The sequence below is a fragment of the Panthera leo genome, chromosome A2, assembly GCF_018350215.1.
Source record: "Panthera leo isolate Ple1 chromosome A2, P.leo_Ple1_pat1.1, whole genome shotgun sequence".
In the NCBI taxonomy this organism is placed as follows: Eukaryota; Metazoa; Chordata; class Mammalia; order Carnivora; family Felidae; genus Panthera; species Panthera leo.
The window spans coordinates 10966127-10986451 of NC_056680.1; the positions used below are offsets into that span (position 1 = coordinate 10966127).

The following is a 20325-nucleotide window of genomic DNA, read 5'->3' on the forward strand; positions in this document are numbered from 1 at the left end:
AATCACTAAGTTCTACTCCTGAAACCAATACTACACTATATGTTAACTAACATGAATTTAAATAAAATCTTGGAAAGAAAAAGAAAAAGAAATCCAACTTTCCCATTGTAAGATACAGAAATTTCTAGGCATTTGTGACCCAAGGATGGGGTAAACTTTGGGAACTTATGAAAATGGACAAAGGATGAACTGTATATCAGACAGATCAGAAGCTTAATAAAGTGAGTTACTTAAATACATAGAGAGGTTGAAATCAAACAAATGGAAATTCCAGGAAATAAATAGAAGAAACAGATTCTACTTCCCCAGTCTGATCAAGGAACAGCAGTTCCATCCAGTCTCTGAGGCTCTGAGTCTTGCAATCATGGGCACATATTTAGCCCCAGGACAATGGGCCCTTACATCACTGGAACCCCAATGATTCTTTTCAAAGCCTTCTTCATGTCTTTGTTCCTCAGGCTGTAGATAAAGGGGTTCAGCATGGGTGTGACCACTGTGTACATCCCTGAGGCTGTTGCACTTGACCATGAGCTCTGGGTAGCAGCAGAGCTGAGGTACACTCCTAGGACTGTACAGTAAAATAAGGAGACAACTGACAGGTGAGATGCACAGGTATAAAATGCCTTATACTTGCCCTGAGCTGATGAGATCCCACGTATGGAGGAAACTATCTTATAATAAGAATAAAGGATCCCAGCTAGGGAAGCACCGCCCAACAATCCAGCTGCAAAATGCATCACCATATCATTAAGAAAGGTGTCAGAACAGGCAAGTTGGATCATCTGATTGAGTTCACAAAAAAAGTGGGGGATTTCCACCTCTATACAGAAGGACAGCCGCAACAGCATTGAGGTTTGTAATAATGAGTTCAGGGTGCTCACCATCCAAGACACCAGAACCAGCAGTCCACAGTAGGTGGGTTTCATGATGATCGCATAGTGCAAAGGGTGACAGATGGCCATGAATCTGTCATAAGCCATCACAGCCAGTAGAAAGTTGTCCAATCCAGCAAAGAGTAGGAAAAAATACATCTGTGTGATGCAGACTGCATAAGTTATGACTTTTCTCTGAGTCTGGATGTTCACCAGCATCTTTGGGACAGTAGTGGAGGTGAAGCAGATGTCTACAAAGGACAGGTTGGCCAGGAAGAAGTACATGGGGGTGTGGAGGTGGGAGTCAGAGCTAATGGCCAGGATGATGAGCAGGTTCCCAAACACAGTGATCAGGTACATGGAGAGGAAAAGCCCAAATATGAGGGGCTGCAGTTCTGGACCCTCTGAAAATCCCAGAAGAAAAAATTCTGAAATTTGTGTATCATTTCCTGGTTTCATGTACTGGAGGTGACTACCAGGGAACAAAAAAAAAAAAAAAAACAAAAAAAAACCATGACTAATTTTCTCAATAATGAACATTGCAAATATCATTGAAATGCTACAATTCTTATTTTGCACTCAAAAGTGAATATCCATCGTTTTTGTATGGAACTTGTCCCCGCTCAGCATCTCCATGCCAGCTCTGAATAGGTATTCACTTCCCACACTTAACATTTTCCCCAAGTGCTCGTGTTTTCTTTACTTTTAATGAGAAATTCTGTCATGCATTTGAGGAATAACCTTGAGCACTGACTAACCTTCACGCAAAGTGTATAAGTGTCTAGAAACAAAAGCCTGGAGGGTTCAGTGATGGAGAAAGGGGATAAGCAAAGGAGACCAGATAAAATGTCAGGAGGTGACAGGTGATGTGAAGAAAAACAAAGCCTGTGTAAAGGGAAGCGTGGATGGAGGGATGGCTCTTCCTGGTTGTTCGGGCACACAGGCACACATGTAAACAGAGCCCTCGAGGAGACAGGAGACACAAGGTCCTCTGGGGAAGAGCGTGCCCGTCGGAGGGAACTATGAGTGCGACGGCTCTGAGGAAAGACGTGGGTTTTTTAAATTAATTTTTTAAAGCATGAGGGTGGTCGACACACCAGGTCACGTTAGTTTGGGGGGCGCCACACAGTGATTCGACAAGTGTCAACATTACGCCCTGCTCACCATGCTTGGAGCTGCCATCTGTCACCACACAGCCTGTGACAGCATCACTGACAGTATTCCCTCCGCTGGGCCTTTCACTCCTGTGAGTGTCCCCTTCCTGAACATGGAAGGAATTCCTTAACCGGAAGCCAGTGTCTCCCACTCCCCTTCACCATGCTGCCTTTTGTTGTTTGCATATTGTGTTAAAGACCCAGGCTCAAAAGAAAGCCAGTGTGTCCAGGGGAGGGAGCGAGAGGAAGACTGATGAGAGGTGGTGGCAGGGAATGTGGAGGAATGAGGTGGCCTCCCGGACACTGATGAAACTTCCCGGCACAAGGAACCCCTCCTTCACATGGTGTTCCTTGCACTTTATTAATTTCGTTTCCAAGGAATCTTTGAATAGAAATGGGCCTTCTTAGCTTCATATGTTGGTAGTAATCTGGCACCTGTATTTTAAGGGTCATGTATTAGAGCTATGGGTTTCAGGACTTCTCCTTGAGAACCACTATGTCGCACATGGACACACACACACACACACACACTCACACATACACACACATACACACACACGCTATAGCCTCCTATAGCTATTCTCACCTATGGCCACAATATTATACAAACAATGATACAAGGCAGGCTGTCAACATCAGATTGTCTTTCCTCTAAAGATGTAAAAATGTGTCCAAATTCCATGAGCATGTAAACATGGGTCTTCATTTTAATAAGATCATTTCATGTCCAGTGTTTAAAGAAAACTAAAAAATCAAATTCAAAAACTGAGAGCAAGAAAAGTGGGGAGAAAGATCTGATGAGCTCAGGTGGCCCCTAGCGATGGTGATGAGAAAGGTGTCCCTGGTTCTGGTGACACCCCAACCCCAGGTACATCTCCTTGATGCCTAGAATAATAAAGCAGCAAAAACAATTTATCCAAAAGAAAATGTATGAATGTCTTCATGTTATCAAGACATCCCACCAGAATATCAAGCAAGGAAAGACACCAACAATTCACAAAAGGAAATGCACAGAGTACAAAAAAATGGGAGATTTTCAAAGATTATTTGCTTAAAAAAACTTTTTCTAAAAAATATATAATTCCAAACTTGTATAATCAGAAACTTGAGTTTCAAATTTGGAATCTACACATACTTGCTCTTTGAACTTGGAATACCAACAAATCTATTCTCATATGGCCCAGGAACAGATGAAGCTGGCCCTTCCCTCACATTCCTTTGTAATTCCTGGGCTTTGGGTTTTAATCTCTTTTTTGGCAAACTCATCGGGCAACTCTCCTCCTGTTTCTGATTTTTGTCCAACGTGTGTAGGCATCCCTACAGTCTACCCTATAAAATCCTGTACGTGCCTCAAAAACCTATTTCCTTTCTTCATCTGTATATCCCTGAGTGCATTATGTCGCACACACATTTATGTCACCCAGTCTACTTTCTTCATTTAATCTAAGATCCAAATGAGCAGGACCTCACCTCCTTTGTTCATTTTTGCCATTTGATAAAGGTGTGCACTGAGATAGAAGCACCCTTCTAGAAAATGGAATTTATTTTTTGAGGAACCTCCACACTGTTTTCCAGAGTGGCTGCACCAGTTTGCGTTCCCACCAACAGTGCAAAAGTGTTCCCATTTTGCCACATCCTCGAACCAGCAATAGCACTACTAGGAATTTATCCAAGGGATACAGGAGTGCTGGCTCATACAGGCACATGTACCCCAATGTTTACACTATCGACAGCACTATCGACAGTAGCCAAATTATGGAAAGAGCCCAAATGTCCATCAACTGATGAATGGATAAAGAAGATGCGGTGTATACATACAATGGAATCCTACTTGGCAATGAGAAAGAATGAAATCCTGCCATTTGCAGCAACATGAATGGAACTGGAGGGTATTATGCTAAGTGAAATAAGTCAGTCAAAGACAGGTATCATATGTTTTCACTCGTATGTGGAACTTGAGAAACTTAACAGAAGACCTTGGGGGAAGGGAAGGGGAAAAATAGTTACAAACTGAGAGGGAGGGAAGCCAAACCCTAAGAGACTCTTAAATACAGAGAACAAACTGAGGGTTGATGGGAGGTAGGAGGGCAGGGTAGAGGGGAAAATGGGTGATGGGCATTGAGGAAGGCACTTGTTGGGATGAGCACTGGGTGTTGTACGTAAGCGATGAATCATGGGAATCTACCCCCAAAATCAAGAGCACATTGTACACACTGTATGTTAACCAACTCGACAATTAAATTAAATTAAATTAAATTAAATTAAATTAAATTAATTAAATTAAATTAAAAAAAAGAAAGTGGAGTTTATAAAATAAAAAGAACAGCAGGAACAAGAAAACCAGGATAAACATAGTGGATTCAAAACAACCTTGTTAATTGAAATTGAATTTTAAAAGACTGTCTTCTGCAAGAAAAGGTTAAAAATAACAATAATTTCATCGCATTAACACAGGTCTCTATATCAAAATGGCATGGGCAACAACCAAAAGCAGATATGAAAATATAATTTATAACTATCATTCATTTAAAAGTAGTGCAGGGAGCATTATCTAAAATTATAATTTCATCCTATATAAACATAAGTGGAGTCACACATTCTTGTGAGAAAGATATAAGTTGAATGCAAGAGGAATTCATGTCTCCACAGGATGGTAGAAGGATGATTGCTAGCTCTGAGAACGGATCTAATCACAAGAAGCAAAAGATAGTGAGGAATCACAGATGTGAGGGAAGGTGGCAATACATACAAAAGGCAGTTTATTACTACAAGGCACATAAAAAGCAATGGGTGGGAGACAAAATATGACTGATAGACTTGACCACTCAAAGTTTATAAACTCTCACACCACCCAGAAAATATATCTGTACATACATACAAGAATTAAACAGCAGATAGCAAACTTGGCTTAAAATTTTGCAATTATTTCTTTTGTTTGCTTCATGTTTTTATTTACATTCTAGTTGGTTAGCATATAGTTTAATATCGGTTGTAGGAGGAGAATTATTCGTTGAAAGAATGCAATCAAAGAGCAAAAGGAAAATGATTCAGCAAGAACAACAAACAAACGAAAGCAGGAATAAGAATGTTCAGACCCCAGGATACAAGGCAAAGAACTTTCCCAAATAAGTTACGACAGAGAAAGTAAATGGCTAACGAACCCAGAAATATTTTCCGGCTCCAGGTAATGAAATAAGTGGAAAATAAAGCCCTCTAGCATATGCCTGTTTGTCTTTTAAATAAAAATTTTAAATGAATACCTAATGTGAGAGAAGATTCTGTGAAATGTATGTCTTCAGAACTGCAGTTGCAAGATTGTGGCTCTCTCCATTGGTCTGGATCTTTCTAATGGATACAGAATATGCTCCAATATATCCCATCTTAAAAATATTTTTTAAATTCTCTCACTGCACTGCAATGCTCTCCATACCTAATAGTGTTTTTTCATATTCCCTTTAACTGCAAAACTCCTTGGAAGTGTTCAGATTTTCCTGGGAGTCAGTATCCCCATTCCTTCTTTAGTCTCATCCAAATGGACTTTTATTCCCACCACCTAATTGTGGACAATAGTCCTTGCATCTCCAAGTTCACCAGACATTTCTTTTTTAAACATATTAAATAAATTGATTATAAATGAATGAATTCACCACACCAGCTTGTCTCCAGACTAGGCTGGTTAGGCTCTCAGGTGACCTCAGGTAAAAGCTTTCAGCTTCCATTCTCTCTGAACCTTTCCTGAAGTACCTGCTGAGATCTGAGACCCACCTGGATGGGGTCTCTGAGAGGAAGGTTTCCATGTGGAAGTCCAAATTCCTCCCCATTGGTTGATGATGGAAACCAAAGCTCTGTTCCCAGACCGCAGGAAGGAGTGAAGCATCGGTCCCCAAGCCAGACTTAGGAATCCAAATGCAAAAACCATGTGTCCTCCAGCTTAAGATTGGAGCAGGAGGTCAGGGGCTGCAACTGAGGAGACATTTATAGCTCCTTATGTTTGCTGTATCTGCTCCCTATACCTGCTCATTAGACACATTTCCCATTATTACTCCAACCCCTGAGCACATCTCCCTAGGGGAACTTATATGGACAGAATGGAATTTTTTCCTGTAGATTCTCTGTTCCCAAGAGATCAGATTAGAATCAGGCATATCCAATTTTTATTACCCTTCCTTGAACTTTCCTGGCTTCCGGAGCTCTAACATTGAAACTTTTCACAGCCCTAAGTGAAAGGTTTTTTTCCAAATCTAAAACTCAGGAACTTGTCTTGACTATGTCCCTTGGTTCTCCAAAACAATGACTTGTGGTGGGAACACAGCTCCTGATAGCTCTAGAAAAATCCCTATTCCTTCTTCAACAAGCAAAGGTGTGTTCCTTTCCTATACAGTCATGGGTACAACAATCCTTGGCTTCATAATTATTTTGACAAATCAGTTAAGAGTTTGTATCTTTAATACAGGTTAAAAGTTGACATTTATGAAACATTTGGTAATTCAAGCTACATTTTAAAGCATAGTCATCAGGATAGTAATGTACTGGCACAAAAACAGACACATAGATCAATGGAACAGAATAGAAATCCCAGAAATGGACCCACAACTATATGATTAACTAATCTTTGACAAAGTAGGAAAGAATATCCAATAGAAAAAAGACAGTTTCTTCAACAATGGCGTTGAAAAATTGGACAGCAACATGCAGAGTGAAACTGGGCCACTTTCTTACACCAAACACAAAAATAAATTCAAAATGTGTGAAAGACCTCAATGTGAGACCATCAAAATCCTAGTGGAGAACACAGGCAGCAATCTCTCTGCCCTCAGCTGCAGCAACTTCTTTTTTTTTTAATGTTTATTTATTTTTGAGAGAGAGAGAGAGAGCACGAGCAAAGGAGGAGGGGCAGAGAGAGAGGGAGACACAGAATCTGAAGCAGACTCCAGGCTCCGAGCTGTCAGCACAGAGCCCGATGAGGGGCTTGAACTCACGAGCTGTGAGATCATGACCTGAGCCGAAGTCGGATGCTTAACTGACTGAGCCACCCAGGCTCCCCTGCAGCAACTTCTTATTAGACATGATGCCTGGGGGCAAAGGAAACAACAGCAAATATGAACTATTGTGACCTCTTCAAGATAAAAAGCTTCTGCACAGAAAAGGAAACAATCAACAAAACTAAAAGGCTGCCTACAGAATGGGAGAAGATATTTACAAATGACATATCTGATATAAGGTTAGTGTCCAAAATCTATAAAGAACTTCTCAAACTCCACACTGAAAAATTAATAATCCAGTGAAGATTTGGGCAGAAGACATGAACAGACACTTTTCCAAAGACATGCAGATGGCTGACAGACACACGAAAAGATGCTCAATGTCACTCATCGTTAGGGAAATACAAATCAAAACCACAGTGAGATATCACCTCACACCTGTCAGGATGGCTAAATTTAACAATGCAGGAAACAACAGGTGTTGGTCAGCATGTGGATAAAGGGGAACCCTCTTACACTGTAAGTGGGAATGCAAAATGGTGCAGCCACTCTGGAAAACAGTATGGGGGTTCCTCAAAAAATTAAAAATAAGACTATCCTACAATCCAGCAAATGTACTACTAGATATTTACCCAAAGGATAGAAAAGTAATGATTCAAAGGGGCACATGCACTCCAATGTTTATAGCAGCATTATCTACAAGAGCCAAATAATGGAGAGAGCCCAAATGCCAATTGAGTGATGAATGGATAAAGAAGATGTGGTTTATGTATACAATTGACTATTACTCAGGCATAAAAAAGACTGAAATCTTTCCATTTGCAATGAGTGCATTATGCTAAGCAAAATAAGCCAGAGAAAGACAAATACCATATGATTTCATTCACACGTGGAATTTAAGAAATGAAACAGATGAACATAGGGGAAGGAAGAAAATAGAGAGAGGGAGGTAAACCATAAGAGACTCTTAGCTATAGAGTACAAACTAGGGGTTGCCGGGGAGGAGGTGGGCAGGGGAGGGGTTAAATGGGTGATGGGGATTAAGGAGCACACTTGTTGTGATGAGCACTGGGTGTTGTAGGTAAGTGATGAGTCATTAAATTCTACTCCTAAAACAAATATTACACTGCATGTTAACTAACAAGAATTTAAATAAAAACTTGAGGGGTGCCTGGGTGGCTCAGTCAGTTGAGCATTTGACTTCAGCTCGGGTCATGAGCTCACCGTTTCTGAGTTCAAGCCCCATGTCGGGCTCTGTGCTGACCAGCTCAGAGCCTGGAGCCTGCTTCAGATTCTGGGTCTTCCTCTCTCTCTTCCCCTTCCCTACTTGTGCTCGCTCTCTCTCTCTCTCTCTCTGTCTCTCTCTCAAAAATAAATAAACATTTTTTTAAAAAAAGCTTGAAACATTTAAAAAAAGATCTTTTCAGGCACCATGGGCTGAGCTTGAAATTGTATATGTATTGTCTCATTTATTTTTTTCAAAAGCCACTCTATGAGGGCCATAATGTTAGGAGCCTCATTCCACATTTGCAGAGATGTGACTTGGAAGGGTTGAGTGGTCACCCCAGAATTATGGACTGGACCATTATGAACTGATGTGCTTCTATTGGAATGCTGAGTTCTCTTGCTCTAGACCAGTGGATCTCAGCCAGGGATGATTTTGCCTCCAAAGGACACTTGAAAATACCTGGAGAAGGTTTTGTTTGTCATAGCTTAGGAAGTGCTCCTGCTAATTTGACATGCCCAGGGTGGCCCAGAAATTCTGCCTTGTAACTAGCTCCCTGTTGTTACTTTGACAATCTTGGTCTGTAGACAACCTTTGCATATTAAGACTGTGGTCCAGTGGTAGAATCAAGTGTGAGTATTTTGGGGTTTTCTTCTATAAGAATCCCCCTACCTACTTCAGGTCTGACCTTAGGCAGTCAAATGTGGGACTCAGTGGTTCAGCTTCTTTATACACAAGTTTGCAGGTGTCTCTTTTTCCTCATGACAGGAAATGAATCTTCCAAGCCTTTGTTCCTTTATCTGTAAACTAGAGAAATTCCATCTAAGCATTTGGTGTGAGAATCCTTTTGGTTAGTAATATCTTTTTAAAAAATTTAATGTTTATTTATTTTTGAGAGAGAGAGAGAGAGCATGAGTAGAGGAGGGCAGAGGGAGACACAGAATCCAAAGCAGGCTCTAGGCTCTGAGCTGTCACCACAGAGCTTGATGCAGGGCTTGAACCCACAAATTGTGAGATCATAACCTGAGCCAAAGTCGGACGCTTAACCAACTGAGCCATGCAGGCACCCTGAGAAGTTAGCAATTTTTTAGATCTCACAGGGAATTACCTGGCACAGAGAAGGTGCTCAATCCACAGGGGCTACTGTGACCTTCTAAGTTCCACATTGACTAAGTTGATGATGACACGCCCCTCCAAAAAAGTCTCTTGGGACAGGAAGTGAGTCCAGGATTATTCTGCTTCAGGGGCAGTTTTTTGGGTGGGTTGGGAAGGCAGTGGGTGTAGATGGCAGCATCCAACACAACTGGGGGCCCAGGCACTCACTGGCACACTCTTACATTCATCCCTGGGTGAAGTCCCTGGCTGAGATCTCCTGGGGCACTAAGCGTGCTCCCTTGGGATAGAGCTTATGTGGGTAAAGTATAATTGTTCCTCTTACTCTCCTCAATGCGTTCAATATTGAGTGTTTTTTGCTCCAACTTTGGGCTTGAGTTTCTTCATCAGGCCCCTGGACTTCCATGAAGATACTCTCAGCAATGAATTACTGTCTTTTCTTAGGGAAAAGATGTGAGAAAACTCCAATTTCACCGTTTTGACGATCTGTTTTTTTAATTGGGAAAATACATGTTTTCTAGAAGCTCCACTAACAGATTTCAACTCATATGTTTGGGCAAACTTGTGTCACATGGTATGGTCAGCAGAATGATGGCCTTCCAAAAATGTCTGCTTCCCAATCCTCAGAAGCTGTGAAAATGTTAGGTTACAAGGGAAAAGGGATTAAAGTTATAGAAGGAATTAAGTTTGCTCATCACTTGATCTTAAGATAGAGGTTATCTGGGGCTAACTGGATGAAGCCCTTGTAATCCCAAAGGTCCATGAAGAGAAAAAGGAGGCAGCTTAAGGGTCCAGGAAATGAGAGAAGGGAAAGACTCAGTCAGCCACTGCTGGCATTGAAGACACAGGCTGGAGCCATAGGACAAGGGAGGAGGATGTTCCCTAGAAGCTAGAGAAGGCAAGAAAGGGGGTTATCCTCCTGGAATCTCTAGAAAGGAATGCAGCTGTGAAGACATCTTGATTTCTATCCCAGGGAGACCCATTTTGTACTTCTGATCTCCAGAACTGTAAGCTAATACCTTTGTGCTCTTTTTAAGCCACCAAGTCTGCCGTCGCTGGTTACAACAGCAACAGTAAGCCAAAGCACATGATGACCCCTTTATTAATGTTTTGAGTATCTTGCCACCCCCATCAATATCCTGCTACTAGGAAAAAGGGGAGAATCAATATTGGAAAGGAAACATAGCCTCTGTTCTTGATTAGAACCTGTAATCAACTTCCATTTCACCAAACTGTGAAATTGACGGGAGAATAAGAAAACACAAATCCTATAAAATAAAATATGTCATATTATAATTTTTTAATGTTTATTTATTTTTGAGAGAGAGACAGAGTGTGAGCTGGGGAAGGGGAAGAGAGAGGGGGAGACACAGAATCTGAAGGAGGCTCCAGGCTCTGAGCTGTCAGCACAGAGCCCGACATGGGGCTCGAACCCATGAACCACGAGATCATGACCTGAGCCAAAGCCGGATGCTTAGCCTACTGAGCCACCCAGGCGACCCATAAAATCTGGCATATTATAAAAGTGGAATAAAAAAAACCAATGAGGGAAGCAAGGCTTTTGAAATAAGAGGTGTTTGGATAATTTGTTATTAGTTAGAAGCAAAATAACATTAAATTTCTATCTTAATGACATCCGCTTGTTGGCATAAAGAGAGTGAACATGTAGAAAAGCAAAATGAATAAAGTGAACTTGTAGAAAAAACATAGCAGTGGACATCTAGAAGAAAGATTAGGTTAATCCTCTGAGCATAAACCAGATGGAAGAAAAAGCAAAGAACTGAGAACATAATCAATGGATTCCAGTGCCTTGAAATCTGTAGGTCCAACAATAAAGAAAATTTACAAACAAGTGGAAAACTAGGGAAAATATTTAGAACACGTTGGATATTACAAAGCATGAAGTGTAGACATATAAAAAATTATTTTAACCCAATTAGAATAAAAATACCCGAGAAATGGTCTAAAGATGCAAACCAAAAATATAGGAAGAAAACATGCAAATAAATATACAAACTTGAAAATGTGCTAAACTTTGTAACAATCAAATGAAGTAAAATTATAATATTAAGGAAAACTTAATAAACCTCAGTGTAGGGTTTGGATTTAAAACTCTGTCATTAGAGCTATACCAGGCACTGTAAAGATAGGTAAGAGACAGTTCTGAAACTCAAGAAATCTGTAGAGTGGACAAGTTGAGAAATTTAATAACGTTGATGGGACTGGAAGGAAAGTAGATCAGGAAAAAAACGTGGAGGGGATCAAATCTTTGGGTTCATTTTATTCATGTGACCTGAGAAAACATCTCTGTAAATGAGTTTTCAGGACATTTCCAAAATAGGCACACATCCCATCCCTCTGAGGATAGATATTAAATACATGAGATTTGATTCATTTTTTTTAAAGAAATCCAAACCATTACCAAATATAACTGAGAAAATATCAGGTTCTGTTCACACCAAGTTAAAATGAGTGGTTATAAAGTGAAAAAGGGAACTCAAGATATAGCCTGAAGAAAAACCGAGAGGGCAGGGAAGACCCCAGGAAAGTACTGCTTTAAAACAGGTATAACTGGGGAAAAAATAAAGATATTGGATGAAGCAAGCCAGGATTTCTGGGCCTCCATATTGTGCACCCAGTTACCATAAGACTCCTCCAGAGACCCCACTGCTGAGAGGCACCACCCTGCTGAGGAGTCTCCTTAGAGCCCCCTTCATGTCCCTATTCCTCAGACTGTAGATGAAGGGGTTCAGCATGGGCGTGACAATTGTGTACATCACTGAGGCCACCAGACTTGTCCTAGAGGATGAAGTCGCTGCAGAACTGAGGTAGACCCCAAGACCTGTTCCATAGAACAAGAAGACCACTGAGAGGTGAGACCCACACGTGGAAAAGGCTTTGTACTTGCCAGTAGCTGAGGAAAGTTTGAGTATGGAGGAAACAATTTGAAAGTAGGACAAAAGTATTCCGTTGAAAGGAATCATGGCCAGAAGGCCAGTTGCAGAATACACCACCATGGTATTGACGAAGGTGTCAGAACAGGCAAGCTTTAGGACTTCGGGAAGATCACAAAAGAAGTGTGGGATTTCCATGTTTGTGCAGAAGGACAGCCTCAAAAGGGTCAAGGTCTCGAGCAGGGAACCCATGATACTGAGGCACCAGGATCCCAATGCCAACAGCCCACAGAACTGGCCGTTCATGATGATTGAGTAGTGCAGGGGGTGACAGATGGCCACAAAGCGGTCATAGGCCATCGCGGTCAGGAGTAAGTTGTCCAGGCATCCAAACACAATGAAAAAAAATATCTGGCTGAGGCAGCCTTCATATGTTATGATTGTGCTCTGAGTCTGGATGTTCCAGAGCATCTTCGGGACAGTAGTGGAGGTAAAACAGATGTCAGCCAAGGACAGGTTGGAAAGGAAGAAGTACATGGGGGTGTGGAGGAGGGAGTCAGAGCAGATGGCCAGGATGATGAGCAGGTTCCCAGTGACCGTGACCAAGTACATGGACAGGAACAGCCCAAAGAGCACAAATTGAATATCTGACTTTGCTGAAAATCCCAAGAGGAGAAATTCCGAAGCATGTGTTTGATTTCCTGATTCCATGTGGATGAAACCACTACCAGGAAAGAGAGGGGAAAAAAAATCAACATTCAATTACCATCACTTTGATGGCACAGAAATGTGGTTGCCTTCGATTTCAGGTGAATGGATTAATAAAGTACTGCCCCTTATATCATTGCCTCAGTTGGGGAGTTTTAAATGCTTTCATCCTTCCTTTGTACCACTACTCGCTGGAAATGTAATCCTCGTTCCAAAGCAGCTGTCCCCCTTCATCGCCTGGCTACTCAGTGTGGTCCATGGATCAGCAGGATCAACATTGCCCAAGAGCTTATGTGAATGCCGAGTCCCAGGCCACATTCACCTTGCCGAATCAGAAGCTACACTGCAACAAGGTCGCAGAGTCTCACCTGTTCATTCATGACTGTGTAGTGTTGGTCTAGAACCTCGGTGGCATCAGGTCCTTCAACTTTTATCTCCCCACTTTTATTTTCTTCTACATCTTGTGTCAAACCTCCTTACTTAATATGTAGGCAAAAATTGGAGCCCAATTAATAGAGCTTTTTTCTGCCATCCGTGTGGAGTTCATACTTTCATTCATTGGCCTTAACTATTCCAAACACTGCTTATGAAGCCTGAATTTAGTTTTTCAATGCAAATATCTATAAAAGGTATACAAGCACCGCATATTAGGCTGATGTTACATTTGGGTATTTTTTGTTTTTAAGGTTAAGATTCAGAGCTTTTATACACATACATATGTTGTAGACTGTGGCTCTAAAGTTCTTGTCTCGCAAGAAAGCGGGATGCAGGATTAAAATGCGAGAGATGGCTAATGTCCGGGACAAGACAAGAGCCCCGATTAAGGGTCCTTGCTCTGTTTTTATTAGGATCAGAAGGCTTACAGACATGGTGATGGACGTGCATAAAGAGACAATGAAACTGTGAACATTAACTCATGGACAGGAGGGAAAGGGGGTTTTGAAGATATGTGGGGTTAGGGGCTTGGGTTAATACAAAACAAAACCCTGGCCCCGGGAGGCTGGGTGGAAGGTTGTTTACAACAGACATGAGGCACCACCTCTGTTTACCAAAATTGGTCTAGAGGACAAGAAAGACAGAGCATGCTACCTCAGGATCAACAAGGCACCTTTCTTTTGTTAATTAGCTCCTCTGGGCAACTTCTGGGCAACTTCACCCTGCAGAGGTCTATAGCCCTATTTACCTGTTTACCTAATTTGGTCCTTCCTTCCTGGGAAAGCAGCTTTCTGCTATTGTACTAAATTTGGGGGGGGGGGGGCGCTTCCTCCCTGAATACCTAATCTTGTTTACCTCATATACCTTTGTTCTGTATTGGGGACTTTGTCCCGCCCTCTCTATACTGGGGTCTCTGCCCAGCCCTCTCTATACCTATGTACCTAATCTTGTTTACCCAAACTTGGTTGTGAGCATCCTGTGGCGTTCTAATTCTTGATGCCTTGTTAACCCATCCTTGCAAGCCCAGGGAATTCCTAAGCTTATTCCCCGCATACATATATACACATGCACTTTAAAGAGAACCTACAAAATTCTCTCTCCAGATAAATAAGCAAACAAATTAATTAATTAAAATATTTGAAACAATGGGGTGCTTGGGTGGCTCAGCCAGTTAAGCATCTGACTCTTTTTTAAATTTTTTTAATTTTTTTAATGTTTATTTTTGAGACAGAGAGCGTGAACAGGGGAGGGGCAGAGAGAGAGAGGGAGGCGCAGAATCTGAAACAGGCTCCAGTCTCGGAGCTGTCAACACAGAGCCCAACGCGGGGCTCGAACCCATGAACAGCCAGATCATGACCTGAGCTGAAGTCGGATGCTTAACCGACTGAGCCACCCAGGTGCCCCTCTTTTTAAAATTTTTTTAATGTTTATTTATTCTTGAGAGAGAGAGAGAGAGACAGACAGACAGACAGACAGAACATGAACAGGGGAGGGGCAGAGAGAGAAAGGGAGACACAGAATCCGAGGCAGGCTCCAGGCTCCGAGCTGTCAGCACAGAGCCCAACATGGGGCTCGAACCCACAAGCCATGATATAATGACCTGAGCTGAAGTCGGATGCTTAACTGACTGAGCCACCCAGGAGCCCCAAGCATCTAACTCTTGATTCCGGCTTAGGTATGATCTCACAGTTCCTGATTTCGAGCCCCATATTGGGTTCTACCCTGGGTGTTGAGCCTGCTTAGGATTCTGTCTCTCTCCCTCTGCCCCTTCCCCAATCACAGTCTCTCTAAATACATACATACATACATACATACATACATACATACATACATACATACATAGATAAATAAATAAAATCTTTAAAAAGAGCTTACAAAATAATTGATGTCAGAAAAAATGATGGAGCAGAGAACTCCATAGGCCCAACACTTCACAAAAGCACTGAAAATACTGAGGAATATTGTCAGCATCAACTTTACCAGGAATTTTAAAAAGTAGTTGATGGTTTAGTTGGTTACTCATTAAATTCCCTCACTACTTAGGTGAATCCATAAGCACAGGGGTTCTTTATCTTAGAAGGAGCACTTCTTTCTTCAGCTTTGGCCTCCACTCTGAAAGATGGCCAAAGAAATAATCCCAGAGTCCCTGAGTTGGAGATTCTCCACACTCAGAAGGAATGAGATATCCATTGTTTTGAGGCCCATTGAAATTCTGCTACCTTTCTTCAGAGATATGGGGATATCCCCCTGACTGTGCCCTACATCACCTAAGACAATCCCAAGAGCATCGCCATGTCTCTTTTGTTGATCCACTGAGGGAGGACCCAAAAACTGGAAATCATTTCAAGTGTGAGGGACGAAATACTTGAGCCATGATAACAATGTTCCTGCCTCACCTATCCTACGGTGTGGCTATTACCATGTGTGACGCTTCTAGCCTATATTCAGAAACATTTCAAGAACCTGAATTGGCTGGAGGCATTGCTCTTTCCATCACACAATGTGACTTTCATGAGAATTGGGGAGATCACTGTCTTTTTGCCTTAGTATCAAGAAGGGTCAGGTTCTATCAACAATTTTATTTTAATGTTATGGATAATATGAATCTTGTAATTAATCATTGTGCCAGAGATTGCCTATGTTAACACATCTATTCTCTTCTTTCCTGTTGTTGGAACCTGACTCTATTTGGAGGTGGTCATACGCTCAGCTAAGATGCTGTATTTCCCACCTTCTCATTCAATCATGGATAGTTGGTGGAAAGTATGAGAAGTTATTGAGTGGGAATATTGGAGTGCTCTTTAGAAGACTTTCTCTTTTCTGTCTCTTCCTTGCCTAGAATTCACACATGACCCCACAGCTAACATATCTTGGAAAACCACACACCACGGATGTGGAAGCAGAGATGGAATGAACCCTTGTTCCTCATGTTAGCATAAAGTCGTCGTGCCACTTCCTTGAAGAGGGGAGATAAATACCCCTCATTGAATATGAACCCTTTTTCTTCTTAGTCTTTCCATTTATACAGCCAGATTTAACCCTAACAGCACAAAAAGAGTCGTTTGTCTTCAATGGAATTCTCAGAGTCATATCAGGAGCCGAATTTTGGCACCCATGGTAACATTTCGTGGTAGATATTTCACTTACTCATGTAATTATTCCTCTGGGTTTGGGTCTCCTTTCCTTTGGCCACGTTATTTCTCTTGTCATATACACTTAAGGCATTTTGTCCTAAGTATTGTGTAATTTCCCCAAAATTCTTTTGGAATGTGTCATGCGAATGAGTAAGTGAATAAAGAAATGGTGTTTTTCAGATGGCGCCATGTCCTGGACACTTGACCCATCATTATCAGTCCTCCCATAAGCATACTGTGACACCTCCTTCTACTCTCTCTTGTGCTGATGAAAAAGGATACACAGAATAGAGGAAACATTTCCAAGGTCTATCAGGCACTGGATGGAAAGGGGAAATTCCAACTCACATCTGCCTGACTCCAACTCAATGCCCTTCTCACTCTGCGGGGCTGCCTCACACATTCAGTGCTTCACAAACAAGAGGAAAGGCTAACTTGGGAATAAAGCAGAACCCGAGACAGGTGAACAGACATAAGGGAGGGACAGTTCCTGCTGCAGAAAGAGAGAGGCCCTGGAATGACGCTCGGAGAAGAGAAGTGAGAAGAATGGATCTGAGAAGGTATGAAGCGTCTTCTTCAGACTGAAATGAGAAGGATTTGGAATCAGTGGTTAAGAAAGGCATGGTTAAGAAAAGCCTTCCTGCCTTCCACACCACTTTTCTGGAGTACTTACTGGACTACTCTGGCTTTCCCAGATGCATCACTCAATGGATTTGGCTCTACTGGTCCTTCCTTCCAGGGACAATTGATGTAGAAAGGGCAAGAAATGGATGGTCAGGAGCTGGTTCTTTGGATTAGTTGGACATCTAGGAGGGATATGGTGAGGATGCTTTCAGCCTATGGCTGATGAGCAGCAGGTGAGCTCTGCAGAGGGAATTCAGAGGCTGAATTCTCAGAGCCCCATATTGCCTGTATTCCCTTAGTGGGGCTCAATTCTCTAAGCAATTTAGCTTATCAGAAGCCAAGGGACCATAAATAAAGGAAACTTTTCTGCCATTTCAGTCCCCATGTGTCCACCTTGGGAGTCAGGTGCATATTCCCTTTCCACCAATGGATCCATCTCCCCTGGAGTGGACATCTCTCCCATGCATGTAACCTCTTATGTGGGCACATCAAATACACCACCCCGTGAGCCTCTGAGCTGCTGAGTGACTGGATCTCCCTTGTCCAATTCAGAGATATGGCTATGTTGCCTGACCACATCCATCCCAAATAAGATCCTCCCTGAAACTTCATCCTAACTTCTATTTTTTTATTATTATTAGTTAAATTCAAGTTAGTTAACATACAGTATAGTCTTGGCTTCAGGAGTAGAACTCAGTGATTCATTGCTTACATGACACCCAGTGCTCATCCCAAAAAGCACCTTCCTTAATGCTCATCATCCATTTAACTCATTCTCCCACCCACCTCCCCTTAAGCAACCCTCAGCTTCTTCTCTGCATTTAAGAATCTCTTCTGGTTTGTCTCCCTCTCTGTTTTTATCTTATTTTTCCTTTCCTTCCCCTATGTTCATCTGTTGTGTTTCTCAAATTCCACACAGCAGTGAAATCATATGATACCTGTCTTTCTCTGGCTGACTTATTTCACTTAGCATAATACCCTCTAGTTCCATCCACATCGCTGAAAATGGCAAGATTTCATTCTTTATCATCACTGAGTAGTATTCCATTCTGTATGTATACCACATCTTTAACCATTAATCAGTTGACAAACATTTGGGCTTTTTCCATAATTTGGCTATTGTTGATAGTGCTGCTATAAATATTGGAGTGCATGTGCTCCTTTGAATCAGCATTTTTGTATCATTTGGATAAATACATAGCAATGCAATTGCTGTGTCATAAGGTAGTTCTATTTTTTGAGGAAACTCCATCCTGTTTTCCAGAATGGCTGCACAAGTTCATATTCCCACCAACAGTGCCTGAGGGTGCCTTTTCTCCACATTCTCACCAAATGTTGTTTCTTGTGTTTTTTTATTTTAGCCATTCTGACAGGTGTGAGGTGATATCTCATTGTGGTTTTGATTTGTGTTTCCCTGATGATGAGTGATGCCGAGCATCTTTTCATGTGTCTGTTGGCTATCTGAATGTCTTCTTTAGAGAAATGTCTATTCATATCCTCTGCCCATTTTTTAATTGGAGTGTTTGGGTTTTTTGGTGTTGAGTTGTAGGAGTTCTTTATGTATTTTAGATATTAACCCCTTATCAGATATATTATTTGAAATATTTTCTCCCATTCACTAGGTTGCCTTTTTTTGTTTTATTGTTTCCTTTGCTATGTAAAAGCTTCTAATTTTGACTTAGTCCTAACAGTTTATTTTTACTTTTGTTTCCCTAGTCTTAGGAGACTTAGCTGGAAAATGTTGCTATAGCTGATGTCAGAGAAATTAATGCCTGTGTTCTTTTCTAGGATTTTTATAGTTTCAGGTCTCACATTTAGGCCTTTAATCCATTTTTAGCTTCTTTTTGTGTATGGTGTAAGAAAGTGGTCCCATTTCATTGTTTTACACATAGCTGTCCAGTTTTCCCAGCACCATTTATTGAAAAACCTTGTCTTTTCCCCATATTCTCACCTCTTTTGTCATAGATTAATTGACCATATAATCATGGGTTTATTTCTGGAGTCTCTATTCTGTTCCATTGACCTATGTGTCTATTTTTGCACCAATACCATACTGCATTGATAACTATAGCTTTGGAGTATATCTTGAAATCTACTATTGTGATACCTCCAGCTCTGTTCTTCATTCTCAGGATTACTTTGGATACTCAGGGCCTTCCATAATTCCATACAAATTTAAGATCATTTGTTCTAGTTTTGTGAAAACTACTGTTGTATTTTGATAGAGATTGCACTGAGTCTGTAGGTTGCTTTGGGTAATATGGACATTTTCACAATATTAATTCTTTCAACCATGAGCATGGAGTATCTTACCATTTCTTTATGCTATCTTCAATTTCTTTTATCAGTGTTTTATAGTTTTTGGAGTATAGGTCTTTCACTTCTTTGGTTAAGTTTATTCCTAAGTATTTTATTCTTTTTGGTGCAATTGTGTTTTATTTTTTTTTCTTTCATTCTTAGTGTATAGAAATGTTACTGATTACTGGGTATTGGTTTTGTATCTTGCACTATAATGAACTCACTTATTCTAGTAATTATTTGGTAGAGTTTTTTGAATTTTCTATTCTTTAATGTTTATTTATTTTTGAGAGAGACAGAGTGTGAGCAGGGAATGGACAGAGAGAGAGAGGCAGACATAGAATCCAAAGCAGGCTTCAGACTCTGAGCTGTCATCACAGAGCTCCATGCCAGGCTCGGACTCATGAATCATGAGATCATGACCTAAGTGGAAGTCAGACACTCAACCAACTGAGCCACCCAGGCGCTCCTGAATTTTCTGTGTATAGAATTATGTTGTCTGCAAATAGTGACAGTTTAACTTCTTTACCAATATGGATGCCTTTTATTTCTTTTCTTGTCTGATTGCTAAGGCTAGGACTTCCAGTACTATGTTGAATACCATACTATGTGAGAGTGGACATCTTTGTCTTGTTCCTGACACTAGGGAGAAAACTCTCAGCTTTCACCATTAAGTATGATGTTTGTTAGCTGTGGATTTTTCATATATGTCCTTTATTATGTTGAGGTACGTTCCCACTAACCCCACTTCATTGAGAGTTTTTATCATGAACAAATATTGAATTTTGTCAAATGCTTTTTCTGCATCTATCGAGATGATCATATGATTTTTATCCTTCATTTTGTTGATGTGGTGTATGACATTGATTGATTTGCAAATATTGAA

The 20325-nt window shown here is 41.2% G+C and overlaps 2 protein-coding genes across 2 annotated transcripts; both read right to left on the minus strand.

The window, feature by feature from the left end:
- Window positions 1-398: 398 nt before the first annotated feature.
- Window positions 399-1349, minus strand: LOC122213335 (olfactory receptor-like protein OLF4). Its single transcript, XM_042927455.1, has one exon. It carries the CDS (start codon window positions 1329-1331, stop codon window positions 399-401), a length of 933 nt encoding a protein of 310 aa, XP_042783389.1. The 5' UTR covers window positions 1332-1349.
- Window positions 1350-11985: 10636 nt separating this feature from the next.
- Window positions 11986-12951, minus strand: LOC122213091 (olfactory receptor 7C1-like). Its single transcript, XM_042927295.1, has one exon. The coding sequence runs from the start codon at window positions 12949-12951 to the stop codon at window positions 11986-11988; it is 966 nt and encodes a 321-aa protein (XP_042783229.1).
- Window positions 12952-20325: the final 7374 nt, after the last annotated feature.

Excerpts from the sequence above, each read along its gene's own strand:
- LOC122213335 (XM_042927455.1), bottom strand. The coding sequence starts at position 1,331 with ATGAAACCAGGAAATGATACACAAATTTCAGAATTTTTTCTTCTGGGA.
- LOC122213091 (XM_042927295.1), bottom strand. The coding sequence starts at position 12,951 with ATGGAATCAGGAAATCAAACACATGCTTCGGAATTTCTCCTCTTGGGA.